The sequence below is a fragment of the Felis catus genome, chromosome C1 (genome assembly GCF_018350175.1).
Source record: "Felis catus isolate Fca126 chromosome C1, F.catus_Fca126_mat1.0, whole genome shotgun sequence".
Classification (NCBI taxonomy): domain Eukaryota; kingdom Metazoa; phylum Chordata; class Mammalia; order Carnivora; family Felidae; genus Felis; species Felis catus.
The window spans coordinates 40,008,485-40,022,436 of NC_058375.1; the positions used below are offsets into that span (position 1 = coordinate 40,008,485).

The 13,952-nt window shown below is 41.1% G+C and overlaps 1 protein-coding gene across 6 annotated transcripts in view; it reads left to right on the plus strand.

Annotated features, from left to right (window-relative positions):
- Positions 1-13,952, plus strand: part of ELAVL4 (ELAV like RNA binding protein 4) — a 146,335-nt gene that overhangs the window by 92,752 nt on the left and 39,631 nt on the right. For all 6 annotated transcript variants that reach the window (XM_023258677.2, XM_019836975.3, XM_019836977.3 and 3 more), the window contains exon 2: positions 2,109-2,349. In XM_023258677.2, the coding sequence (XP_023114445.1) occupies positions 2,109-2,349 (241 nt within the window). The remainder of the gene's footprint in view (positions 1-2,108; positions 2,350-13,952) is intronic.

Genomic DNA, 13,952 nt, shown 5'->3' on the forward strand with positions numbered 1-13,952 from the left:
CAGGCTCCAGGCTCTGAGCCATCAGCCCAGAGCCCGACGCGGGGCTCGAACTCACGGACCGCGAGATCGTGACCTGGCTGAAGTCGGGCGCTTAACCGACTGCGCCACCCAGGCGCCCCATGTTTTTATTTTTTAAAAAGATTATATTTTTGGGGCGCCTGGGTGGCGCAGTCGGTTAAGCGCCCGACTTCAGCCAGGTCACGATCTCGCGGTCCGTGAGTTCGAGCCCCGCGTCGGGCTCTGGGCTGATGGCTCAGAGCCTGGAGCCTGTTTCGGATTCTGTGTCTCCCTCTCTCTCTGCCCCTCCCCCGTTCATGCTCTGTCTCTCTCTGTCCCAAAAATAAATAAACGTTGAAAAAATAGTAAAAAAAAAAAATAAAAACAAATAAATATCAATGAATGTGAATTACATTCCCACTACTATTCAGGTGGTGTCTGTACATCATGTCACCACCTCGCAAGGCAGGTGTTCCCATTTTCAAATGAGGAAAACTAGGGGTGCTTGGGTGGCTCAGTCACTTGGGCGTCTGACTTCAGCTCAGGTCATGATCTCACGGTTTGTGGGTTTGAGTCCCGCATTGGATTCTGTGTCTCCTTCTCTCTCTGCCCCTCCCCCACTTGTGCTCTGTCTCTGTCTCTCAAAAATAAATAAATGTAAAAAAAATTTTTTTAATTAAAACAAAAACAACAACAACAACAACAACAAAAAACAAATGAGGAAAACTAAGGCTCCTAGAATTGAAGTCCCTTACTCAAAGTCACACAACTAGTGAAAAGCAGAGCATGATTCCATTTCCAAAGAATTGATCAATTTCGGAGGCAATGGAAGTCTTATCATGAAGGACTAGTAAGGGATGGTGATAGAATAGAATGGAAAAGGGGATTGCTGGGCTGCATTCAGGGCCAGGAAAACTGTAGGCCCAGGCTCTGCCCCAGTTTGCGATGACACAGTTCACTGGATGTCTCTGGAATTCATCTCAAACATGAGAGTTTTGAACTAGATTTTACTAGATTTTATTTCCTTAAGTGACTTCTGGCTCTGCAATTTTATGATTCTCTATGTTTGTCATGCCTTATAGGGCCTCTTTACAACCAGGCTCCATGAGCTTAAATTCATTTTTCCCGTAGAACTTTATTCCTGCTTCATCTTCTCAGTACTTTTCCTCAATCACATCCTATAAAGCAGGGCTAATTGTTCCCCTACTACATGCCCATTGTCCTACTGTGAGCCATTTGCCGGTCTGTGTCCTCCATAGACTGTAATCTCCTTGAGGCTAGAGGCTAAGATTTATTTGTCTTTTTTCCCATACATGCTGCCTGGAACAGTTCACACATTTGTGGAAATTTTTGTTTAATTAAGTATTTAAATCCTCAGAAAGTCCTTTTTGAATAAAGTGTGAGAGGATAGCCTCAGGCTGTGCTGGACCTAAGGTGGAGACCCAGAGAGACCTTTTCCTTTATGTTCTTTATTTTATTAGAGGTCCAGGAGAAACAGTAATGGAGTGGCTAGGGAGAAGAATCATCAGATGACTTAGCAGCTCCTTGATGTGTGTTGATGAAATCTGAAGTTTGATCAGTGCTTAAACATCAGTGACAATCCAAACCCTTCCGATATGGAATGGCCCCCACTTAATTTAATGTCATTTTACTTTATAAGATAGTTAATAAACAGGTACTGTGTTTGATCTTGTGAGCATAGACCTCTATATTTAGTTTTTCAGCTTTAATGGAACTATAATTTTAATCATGATTATTACTTTACATTTTAATTATAATTTGGTGTGGCTTAAGTATACATTTCTGAGAGTGATTGTGTAATGAAAACAGGAATTAGCTTTTCATTAACAAAATAATGGGAGCGTTCCCATTGCATTCTAGTCTGTGTTCAAAATCTATGGGCTGGCCTAAAAATAGCAAAGGGAGTTTAACATTTTGGTTAAAAACATGCTTCTAAATTGGATGTGTTCACAACCCAGTCTCTTTTGCTCCATCTTGCTTTATCTTGTTCCCTTTCTTTTCAAAGTACAAAATAAAATAAAATCTTGAAAGAGACTTTGTGTCTTTGAGATTTCAGGAGGTTTATTTTTATTATTTTTATTTTTATTTAGATAATTAGCACCATGGAGCCACAGGTGTCAAATGGCCCGACATCCAATACAAGCAATGGACCCTCCAGCAACAATAGAAACTGTCCTTCTCCCATGCAGACAGGGGCAGCCACAGATGACAGCAAAACCAACCTCATAGTCAACTATTTACCCCAGAACATGACCCAGGAGGAATTCAGGAGTCTCTTTGGGAGCATTGGTGAAATAGAATCCTGCAAACTCGTGAGAGACAAAATTACAGGTATGGTCTTCTTCAATATTCTAAGCTTAGGATCAGCAGCTATCTGTTCCATTGAATGTGCAGACCTTAGCAGGAATGCACGCGCACACACGCACACACACACACACGCACACGCACGGTGAATGGTTAATGCATCTGAGTGTCTGCATCGTGTATCCTGCCTTCAGGGATGGCGTGGGAACACAGTCGTAAGCTCCTGCAAGTGTGTACACTACATAAAACCATTCTGCAGATTGGTAGGACTTGGAAGCAGATGAGATTTTGGAGCTTCCTCAAGCTTTACTTTCTGTGAAATAACCCTTTGGTTTGATCCCCTTTTATTCTCAATCAGCCACCCTTTCCCTTTGTTCTATAGTTCTCAGTTCTGCCCTCCACCCTCCCTGTACTCCATGCTAGTTTTTATCTATTCCTTTCCTCTCAAGCATTTGGCTTGTGTGTGTCCAGTGTCTGAGACAGTGTTTTAATGGGGCGGGGGAGCCATTGTGGATGGAGATCACAACTGCCCATTGTCTCTGGGAGAAATAGGCTGTAAGGATAGCAGATTATTCTGGAATAAAACTACTCTGCAGTAGGAGGGAGAAGCTTAATGAAGATCTGTATTTGAGGTATTTTGTTTGTTTTGTTTTGTTTTGTTTTGAGGATACTCTTTGAGAAGTCGGAGACTTTTTACTTAATAGTAACACAATACCCTTACAATTTCAATACTTGAACATTTTAGCTTCCGATGTTTTTCTAATCAACAGCCATTTGCTGAAGACCTAATGTTTGCCAGACACTGATACTGTAATTCTTTGGAGTGAAGTGTCCCTGTAATCTTTTTGGAAGTGAGAATATTTTCTTAGAAATCTACTGGCTACGTCATGACAGAGTGCAGCTGCTCATCTCTGATGCTCCATTCCTAAAATCATTCCGCCCACCTGAGCATTTGTCATTTTTGAGTGTTGACTTTTGTTTCCTTTTCTCTGGACAGTTTAATTGACAAGCAACTGGCCTATTAAGAAAAAGGAAAGTCTGTCATTAAAATAGGAAGATACATCATCTTGGTTTTAAGTCTGAGAATCCAGTGTATACGTGTGCACATAGCTGTATGTGTTCTCCAATTCTTCTAATTCACTTGTAAATTTGTCTCCTATATAAATTAAGTACCTTGCAAGATCATAAAACTAAAATAACTGTTGAAAATAAAAGTCACATAACCCTCCAAAATTAATTTCCTCATCTATAAAATTGGAAAATAATATTTATCTCAAAGGGCTTATTTTGAGAATTAAGTGAGAGACTGGATAGTGTAACGCCTATTGCATAGTGGTCTCTTAGTAAATGGGAGATGTTGTTATTACAGAGGCATGTAGTATGTTACAAGGAAAGTGGCTGAACAGAGAAATTTTATCAAGGTCTCCAAATAGGACCAGAGCTTTGATGATCTTATCTGAGAACACCATATCATCCATCCTTTAACAGAATTGCCTGTCCTCTCAGACAGCCAATGTTTAGATTCCTGAATAATCTTTATATAATAGGATGATAATTCACACAAAATTAAAACCAGTTAAGCATATGATTCTTCCTCCCACTCCTGTATAGAAAATGTATTTTTGGTGTAGCCTTACCTTCTAAATAGGGACTCTGCCAGCTATATTAGTGAATATTATTAATCACCTTTTCAAAAGATTTCCCTTAGAACTGTAGTGAGATTTTTTAAAAGTACTGATTCATGGTGTTGTTCCTTGTTTTCTAAAGACACATGTTTAAACAAGCAGATTCCTTTACTGAAAGAATGCTAATTTGGTAGTTCACCGAGTAGATTTGAATAGGAGTGACAGCTTCGAAGACAGCCTTTAATTTGGTATACAAAACCAAAATTGTCAACTTTGGTTTGTTTAGCACCCTCTCCAGCACAAGCAGAGACAGTAGCATCTGAGCTTAAAGAAGAAGCTTATGGGTTGAAAGCAGAAATATAATTCAGGCATAAATTTATAATTATGCACTTTTTAAATTTCAGGCAAAAAAAATTTTTTTTTATTTGCAGGGAACTTCTGGGAATGAGGCAAGGAAATATATAAGAGAACAGAGATATTTGCCCTCATTTGGTAGCAGTGTTTAATAAAAGTAGAACTTGTGGTTGTAAAGAGTGCTTATTAAATTCTTCATTTACACTACCTAATTAATTCTAGCATTTTAAATTAACAGTGAAACTGGTCCCTGCTGTACCATTCCATAGATGCAGCATATTTCCTCCATCCACCAGTTGTTCAGGTTTAATTGACTACGCTAAAAGTCAGAGAAGGAGGGAGAGAGGGCTGTGGGGAGTTGGGGAAGGAGTGAGAATCGCTCTAATGGAAGACCCTCTGAGGCCTACATTTGGTGGGAGGTGATAACACAGGCTGGGAGAGGCGAGGTGGAACATCAGGCAAGTTGAAAGGCTGCTGCCGCCGGTGGTTCAGAAGTCAGGGTAAATGACATCATAAGTATTTTTGTTGCCCTGATTTTTAACATCCCAGTCCCCCCTTTTCCTCCAACACCTCCTACAGATCTCAATACATCTCGATCCTGTGAAGTTTACAAGGAGTTTAAATATCTAGTGGGAGGATTGGGGGGTGGGAAGTGGCGAAGAGATAAGAATTCAAGATTAAGATTTTCCAGCCCAAACCACTCCCTAAGCGAATGGATTCCCTTAGAAGGTTCCAGCTTATCAAATTAAGAGAAAGAGAGGGGCGCCTGGGTGGCTCAGTCAGTTAAGCGGCCGACTTCGGCTCAGGTCATGATCTCACGGTCTGTGAGTTCGAGCCCCGTGTTGGGCTCTGTGCTGACAGCTCGGAGCCTGGAGCCTGTTTCGGATTCTGTGTCTCCCTCTCTCTGACCCTCCCCTGTTCATGCTCTGTCTCTCCCTGTCTCAAAAATAAATAAAACGTTAAAAAAAATTAAAAAAAAAAAAAAGAGAAAGAGAGACACTCAGAGGAAGAGAAAGAGAGTGAGACTTGTTGTTGAAAGCATTGTAGGTAGGCTGGGTTGGCTCCTGACTGTGGGTTGTGAATGAATTCTCCATTTGAAAACACATAGAGGAAATTTGGGCATGGGCTTAAGTGTTTGGTGCTGAGGACATAATTGCTATCATTTATCAGATACTTTATGCTAGGCACTTGCTAAGCACTAGACATACCTTATTTGATTTAACCCTGAGAATAACATCCATTTTCTTAGATGAGGACACTGAAACCTTGTGAGGTCAAGTAATTTCCCCCTGCAAAACAATTATCGCCAGGTGGTGGAGCTGGGGTTCACCCCCAGATTCCAAAAGCATGATTTTATGGGGAAGTATGTGCAGGATGCCCCTGCCTGTGTTAGCGAAGATCCCCGCCTAACCCTGGCCCCAGAACCCAATGAAACATTTTGATCTTCTGAGCAGTAGTTGCTGGCCACCCTCTGGAGATTCTACCTAATGCACCATGGCTTTAAACTAGACTCCTGTGTATAACAGGAGGCAAAGATAACAATATTTATCATCCTCTGGGGATACAACTCAGCCTTCAGAGTAGAACCAAATTTACTGAAAGTGCCAGGTTTAAGATTCTGTTATAGTGCTTTTGGACATCTCTGTTACTTATCTTCTCAGTGATATTAGATTTTCTTTTTCCAATTTTAAAAGGACACTTATCAGGATAATCTAGGTACCAGAGAGAGAAAACATGTCTCCCAACTTGCTTTTGTGTGCAGCCGTGGACACGTGATGGCACAGGAAGCCATGTTCTTCATTTTTCTCTTTCATCCATCTGCAGACTCTGCTGCTGGAGAGAAAGGGACATGGTGTGTGGCCCACGAGCTTTTGTGCAACCTCAAAACTCAGGCAAAAAAACATCAAACTCCTGGTAGAAATTATATTATTCCCATGAACTGCAAAGAATTGAATTAGTTTCTCATTTTTAATTTTGTTGCCCTTTTGTTTTTTCAAGCTTTGAAACTGCATTAGAGATGCTCAGTATTTTAGGGGAGGAAACATGGCTTAGGCAGGATGCAGTTAGATGGCTCAGGGTATGTCTTAAAGCCAGCAGAACTGGGATGCTAAATTACATTTTAATAGTTGTCTACCTCGTTATCACTGCTCTCCAAAAGGAAGACAGAAAGGAGAAAAAAAGTAACAAAGAAAAATCCCCAGAAATGAATCCATGTAAAACAAACAGTTTTGATCTACTTGTCTAGCTCGTGTGATTTTTTGCATTCTAGCGATCAAAAAGAATTTTTACTTGATATTACTCTTCATGTGCCCATACAGTGTAGTTTGTTTTTTTGTTTTTTTTAAATCCCAGTTCAGGCAGGTAAGAGCTCTGAAGGGAGGGTTTTGAGGACGGAGTGGTCCAAACTGAACATTATCTGTTATAAAGCTGAGTATATAGAGTGTCCAGGGCATGGAACAGACTGTAAGGACTATAGATGGTTGAGAAAGGGTGAGGTTTTTGTTAGCTGGAGCTGCTGGGAGAGGTTTGAAAGATGAGGTTAGGATTTAGGTAGAGGGAAGAAAAGCAAAGGTATAGAGCTAAAATTCCAGTCTAAGAACAAAAGCCTTTTTTATTCCTTTGTGTTTTGGACACAGGAAGTAGAGCTAGAGTATGCCTCTTAGGACACAGTAGTCTATTATGAAGCAGCATCACCAGATGAAGTTAAGCATACCAAAAAACGAAGCTGGTTAGAGTTGCACCCTGACAAAGACAGCATTTCCTAAACCTCACCTCTAGCCCATTTTTTTTTCATTTTTTTCTTTATAACACTTGGCTTTGGCTTAATTAATGTTATTCAGTAGAAAAGGCAGAACAAGGCAAAAAAGACCCTTCACTGCTGTGGACATCAGGATGAACGCTTTGCCACCACCTTTGTATCTGGAGTCACATCTCCAGTTAAAGGAACCAACTCAGTTTTGATTTCGTGCCACTGGGTAACTTCTATTCTTTCTCAGATTTGTGAAAATGCTATTAATCCTGTGTGTCCCTCTCAGTAGGTGACATGTGGGTACAGCAGCGGGGGTGGGGGGATTGTTAGGGCCCTCTAAGGTCAGGAGGCATTGCATGGAGTATGGTCTCTTGGGTTAAAAAGAGAAAGGACAGTGAGGGCTGTGGACTGCTTTATGTTACCTCATATACTTTCAAGAAACTGTACTTCTAGGGCACTATGGAAATTTGAGTGAGTTTTACTTCTGAGATAACTTTATAAACAATAAAAGGCCCTGAAAAATCCTAAAATATGAAAGTGCTTTTAATTCATTCCTAAAATGTGAATTCAGCCCTAAGGTGAGTTTATTGGCATACTTTCTTACAACACCCAGCCAAATAAATATAATAGCAGAAGTTTTTGTATGTTTCTGTGTGCCTTCTGTGTGTTTTGGGCATGGTATTCAATGCTTTAAATAGAGTAGCTCATTTAAATAGTAAATTGGGATTTCTTGGAGACTCACAATAATAGCCAGTGTTTATTGTGCACTATGTGCTAAGCATTGTGCTGAGATGAATTGATGGAATTTCATGTAATCCTCAAGATAGTTATTTTACAGATGAAGAAACTTGGACTTAGGAACAACTGAGTAATTAGCCCAAGGTGTCTTGGCTTCCAAATGGAGGAGCTGGGACTTGAACCCAGGACTGTCTGACTAATTGTGAGTTGTCCAATTTATAGTTTATCTTTGGCAGTTTCTCTAAAAATACTCAACTGACTTCTCCCCTTAACAAATGAACTCAGCTTATATTACCCAGGGAATGAAAACTTTCAGTTCAGGGAAAACACAATTAGAGTTCAAAATCTTTTGTTTTGGAAAAGAGCATACTACACATTAAAAAAATAACAATAAGGACCAGTGGTTTTTTAATTAAGCAGGTCACCAGTTACCTGAACAAAGAAGAACAGAGTGTTTTTTTAACTTCAGGTTTTGTCTCTTCACAAAATACTCTTCACTGTGTTTTCTTTTTCTTGATTTTGCAAGCACTGTATTAAAATGGATGCTGCCTTAAATGTAAGCATAGTTAAAACCCAGTCTCAATTATGTATAATCCAAGAAAATCCCAAGATATTGATTAGCTAAATGAACTTTTCTACATGCACATCAGAGGGCTAGTGATGAGAAGGGTACAGGAAATAGTAGCATTTATCAGCACATTTTGCTGCTGACTTTGAAAATGTGTTTGGTACAGTGCAACGTGTTTCTTGAATTCAAAGGAAAATCAGGCAGATTTGCATCTGTCATTTTATTTCTCATCCCCCTGCAGTCATCTTACTTGTATTCCACAAAGAAGAACGGAAGAATTTTGACTTGTGGACTTGGGGAGGGAAAGTGATTATTGTTGGGGGTGAATGGAAAATATTCAGTTATGGAGAAGATTTGGCAGCCTAGTAGGGTTACAAAATGGAAGAATAGGGGTCTCCCTTATTAAGGGGAACTGGAAGATGTCAGAATGTTAAGTGCAAACAGTAAACCATGTAATTATTGTGCCTCTTACACACCCATGGGGCAGAGACCTCCCATACTTTCTAATTAGGATGGGTTGGCAACTGAATGGATCAGTGAGGATTAGAACTTATACAGGTACATTCTGCTCCTTTGGATATAATTCTTTTCCCAGGGTGGCAGGAGTCAGGATTATAGAGCAGGTATGGTTTCCTTTTGCCCCCTGGCTATCTTCCCCTTCATCTTCCCTTCCATATTAGATGGTTCTGCCCCGCTTCCAAACTCAGATAACCGTAGGAAAGTATTCTCATGTCCCAAGAGAAATGTCTCAAAGGATTTTTACCTGGGATGTGAATCAGGCCTGGGTATTTTAAGGATTTTCTATTTCTGTGCTTTAGCTGACTGTTTGGTTCGTAGGACCAATTCCCTGTTCACCCAGCCTCCCCTCCTTCCCCCAGTACATACACACACACCCCCACACACACTCCTTCCCTCACTCCCTCCCCCTTCTCTGTAGAATGACCTGGTTGATTGAGACTAGGAACTAAGCAGGAAGGTAATGTCAAACTGAAATTTCCACACATTATCTAAAAATGTAATTCATCAGCTTCAGGGTAGGAGGAAAGTGCTTTCTGAAATGTGTTAATGGGAAATTCATTTTTTTTCTTGTCTTCTGGGAGGTGTGGCAGGGTGATTTCTCTTTTCAGTCTGCCTCCCCCACCCCACAACAGCCCCATTCCACATCTCCCTTACTGCTCTTAACTGATGAACTCTGTATCTGTCTTCATTCCTTGTAAGAACTAAAGATCTTTAAGTTGCCTTTTTATTTTTTCTACAGTCCCCAAATTGAGCTTTGATGGGAGAAGATATTTCTAGTTTGGAGAGAAGATAAAATTCAGATAGAGACCATATATTTGGATAAGGCTTTTACATTTGTAAAACATTTTCATTCAGCCAACAGTATTTATTTAGTGTCTGCTCTCTCAGACCAAATAAATGTTATTCCCTTTCCTTCTCTTCTCTTAAATTCTGTATCAGGGTCTGTGAAGAAGCCAGAGAGGATAAGACATAGTTCGTGCCCACACGTTGCTGCCAGCAGGGCAGTGATGGGGGAAGCCAGGACAAAGTATGGGGTCCTACGGCAGCCTGCAGGTCTGGAAGGGGCTGGAACGCATGTCTGTCCACCTTTACTGTTTTGCGTGTGATGGTAGTGGGGGTGAGGGTGGGGGGTGTTTGTTTTGTTTTTCACCAAGGTCCAAACTGACCCTTCCTGACCCTGGCTAGTAGTTTCATTAGCACAGAAGGACGCATCACAGAAGGACGGAGTTTTGATGGAATGCCTGCTGTGTGTCAGCTACGTATTATATATATTATCTCATTGAAGCTTTATGTCAGTTATGTATGATCAGTGGTATTATCCCCATTTTATAGATAAGGAAGCCAAGACTTAGAACAGTTAGCTGGAGAGTGGGGTTAGATCTGTCTGACTGCAAAGTCTGTGATCTGTTACCTTGTCACTCTGGCTGTGCTAAATGAATATGAACACATCAGCTATGGGTGTTCAAAAGAGAGAAAGACGACAGTAGGCTGGGGTTCTCAGAACAAGTGTCAAATGAGCCTTGATCTTGGTAGAGAGCAGGTTGTGGGAGACTAGTCCATGAAGAGGGAAGCAGTTGAGCAAGTCTTCAGAGACATCTTCAAGGGATAGTGAATGGAACAGTCAGGACTATTCCGTGGGAAAGTGTTATTAGTGGCCCCTTTGTGTTGATGAAATAACTGAAGCTCAGAAAGGTTAAGTAATTTATCCAAGGTCATAGCTAATAAGCGGTAGGGCTAAGATTTGAACCCAAGTTTGTCAGACTCCAAAGTCTGTGTTTTTTTCTACTTTCCTAATAAATAACCCAACCTAACACAGAAGGAGGTGGACAATTTGCAGACTCCCCATGGTGCCTGTGATTTGAGGATCATTGTTTATCTTGCTGAGGTCAGGCACAAGTTCTCTCAGTGACTCTCCTTGCACCTACTTCAGTTTCTTGCTGACTTACAAATGTGGTTTTCTGCTTGGCCCTTGTTTTGTAGTTGGATGTCTGGTGATATGTGAGGTCCCATTACCATTAAGTGGATACAGATAGTTCGGGTAATTACTCTAATTCCTATGGCTGATAATGGAATTTCTTACCACAAACATCTTGACTCAGATTTAATCATTTTATTGGTGGTATGAGCATAAAGCGTATACTTAATAATCCCCCAAATTTCCCTTTGTGTCTGTTTTCAGAGGCTTTGACATTTAGTACTTCCTCTGACCCTATCAAAATAGCCAACATATTGAGGCCAGTGCCCCCCAAAGAAGACTTGAGTCAAGAGCACTTGGCTTCTTCTTTTCCTTGCTCTTTCTTCTTTTTTTTCTTTTCTTTGCTTGCTGCCTGTCCTGTCTCCTCTTTTTGCCTTTTTATGTACTCACGTGCCATTTGATTAAAAGAGGATTTGAATTGGCTTTGTAAGATAATATGAAAGAGAGCTAGAATTAAAATAGCTATGGGTTTTTTAAAAAGCAAGGTAGAGCAAAATGGGCATAGAATGAATGGTAAAAGGAGAACCAGAAGGAAAATTACATTACATGTGGCTAGGTGACTTGTCTGAGAAGTAACCAACCACCTAGCCTAAGTTTTCTTTACATGAAGGAAAAATGGATGGTGACAACCTTGATCCCATTCTCCAGTGGTAAGCAGGATCCCAGCCCCCTCCCACCTTCCCCCCGACACTCACATTAGCCCACAGACCTCTGTGGAGACACTTGCCAGCTATGATACAGGATGGGATATGAAGCCTGAAATCACATACATAGAGTTTTTCTTTCTTCATCTTTCTTGCTTGAGCCCATGTTGGATTGATTGACATGTTTTTTTCTGGCCAAGGAAGTCAGTGACAGAGAGAGGCTGCCTGACTGGAGTCCCTGTTTTCACTGTTTTTGTAAACAATGTGCCAAAGGAAGTGTTCTGAAGTGAGCTTCCTTGCCTGCTGCCATGAACTGAGGTATTAACTGGTCTCCAGGTCTCTTCAGTCTTCCCCTCTCCCCTCAAACCCTGAGGCTGGGCACACAGATACTTCAGTACTCTGCTACCATCTTCCTGGTAAGGGTCCCTGCAATGAGTTCTGGCAGGTTCTGCATTGCCCAGGACTCTGAGCTGGACAGCAAACAGGAAAATCAAATGTTACTCTCACCTTCTGGCCCTGACCCTGGAAACTGGAACTAGTTCTCAGCCACCTTTTCTCTTCCCCAGTGCCCCTTGCCAGTAAGTGGAGCTTTTTCAATGAGACAGACCATGTCTAAGTACAAAAGAAATACAGCACTACCCCAGAGTGCTCCACCCTCCCCAACATACACACACATACCGAATGCTTCCTTCTCAGAAATACCAGACACAGTGCAGTGAACTCTAACCAGAAGTGAGACAGATATCAATGAAATCTTGCACTACTCCCCAGCCCCTCTCACACACGCACATAATAGGTATGTGCCTGGCCTTGCATAAGTCACTTTTTCTTGTGGACCTCCCATTGTCTCGACATACAATACGAAGATAGATCCTTACCCTACCTTCTTTGCATGTGACTTGGAATTCAAACAGCTGACACATGTGGAGGCACTTGTAAACTAAAGCAGCCTATAAATGGGAGGGGCCCCTTCTGTCTCTTGACTGCTTCCCTCTTCTCACCAAGTGTCCTACCCCTGGGCCAATAGATGGATAAAGACAGAGGAAAGGAAAAGTAGGTATCTATTTGTTCTTGGTTCAGTCCTCAGTTATATAATTCCAAATAGGAAATAGGAAATGCCATATGAGAAGGCAGGAGAGTGGAATGGGACCTTACATTTATTAAGAACTGCTGGATGCCAGTTGCTTTATATTTGTTATCTCATTTAATCCTGACCACAACCCCAAGAGGTAATAGCAGCCCCATTCTTTAGATGAGGAAACCAAAGCTCACGTTGTTTGAAGTGACTGACCGAGCTGTCTGTGTACCCATGTCTGTCTGACCACATGCTGCTGCCAGTTGGAACAAGAGACTTTCACAGAGAAGGTTCCTCGCATTCTTGCTGTTTCATCCTGAATCTTGCATGTGGCTGTGTAGGATGTATTCCAGTAAACCTCAGAAATAGCTACGGTAATAATGAATAGCAGTTTTAGTGGTTCTGGAAGATTGTAAATGAAAGCCTTCAGTTCAGTATTTGAAAATGCCAGGATGATTTCTGAGATTGTTTTTAAAACCAGGCCACCTCTATGAGTGGCAACATGATAAAATGGAAGGTTCCACCAAGTTCTCATTATAGCTATGGGACTTTCAGTGGATCAAACTGTTCTGTGCCTCAGATTGTTGTACATAAAATGGGGAAAACGACACTGGTACTTTCCACCTTACTGTGTGTTGACGGGAGATGAGCTACTAATGTGTTGGTAAGTCGTTAAAGTGCTATACCAATTCAGGATATTACTGTGGTCACCTAGAAGATAGAACATTGTGAGGAGGGGATTTGTAAGGATAAAGTAAATACTAAACCCCTTATGATAAGCTAGTTTTACTTTCTCGTCTGTCTTCCAGATGTTTTGTTCAGTTATCTATGTACATCTCAACAAAAGCTGATTAACTGCCTCAGACATCAGTGTCTAACTGTTATTAATGCTCAAGCTGATCAAATTACAATGCCACAGATCCTACTTGTGCTGTTAATATTAGATTTCGGATTCCGGTCTATAATGAATGATTTTTCCTCCATGCATTGGAAAAATTGGTTAGCAAGGTTCATAAGAAAGTTTAATTAGCAGGCTGTTTGTGAAAATAGTGGTCGTGAGTCATCATTTATAATGTTGAATTGTTCTTCTGTTCCTTGAAGAGCCACGTAGGATCCTTGTGTTTGGGAAGCTGGTGTCTGCATGCTGCCCACTTGAACTGCCCGTGTAACAAACTAATGACAAAAACAGCACATTTTAAATCCGAGAGAGGAAGAGAAGGTGTAGGGTATTTGTATATTTGTGTATGTGTGTCTGTGTCTTCCCGGGGAATATCATAGACCTACTATAATCTGGAACTGTGCTAGGCAGGATAGCTTTGTGATTAAGACATAGACTGCTTGTGTTAGCATCCCAGCCTCATTAGTTACTAGCTGTGTAACAGG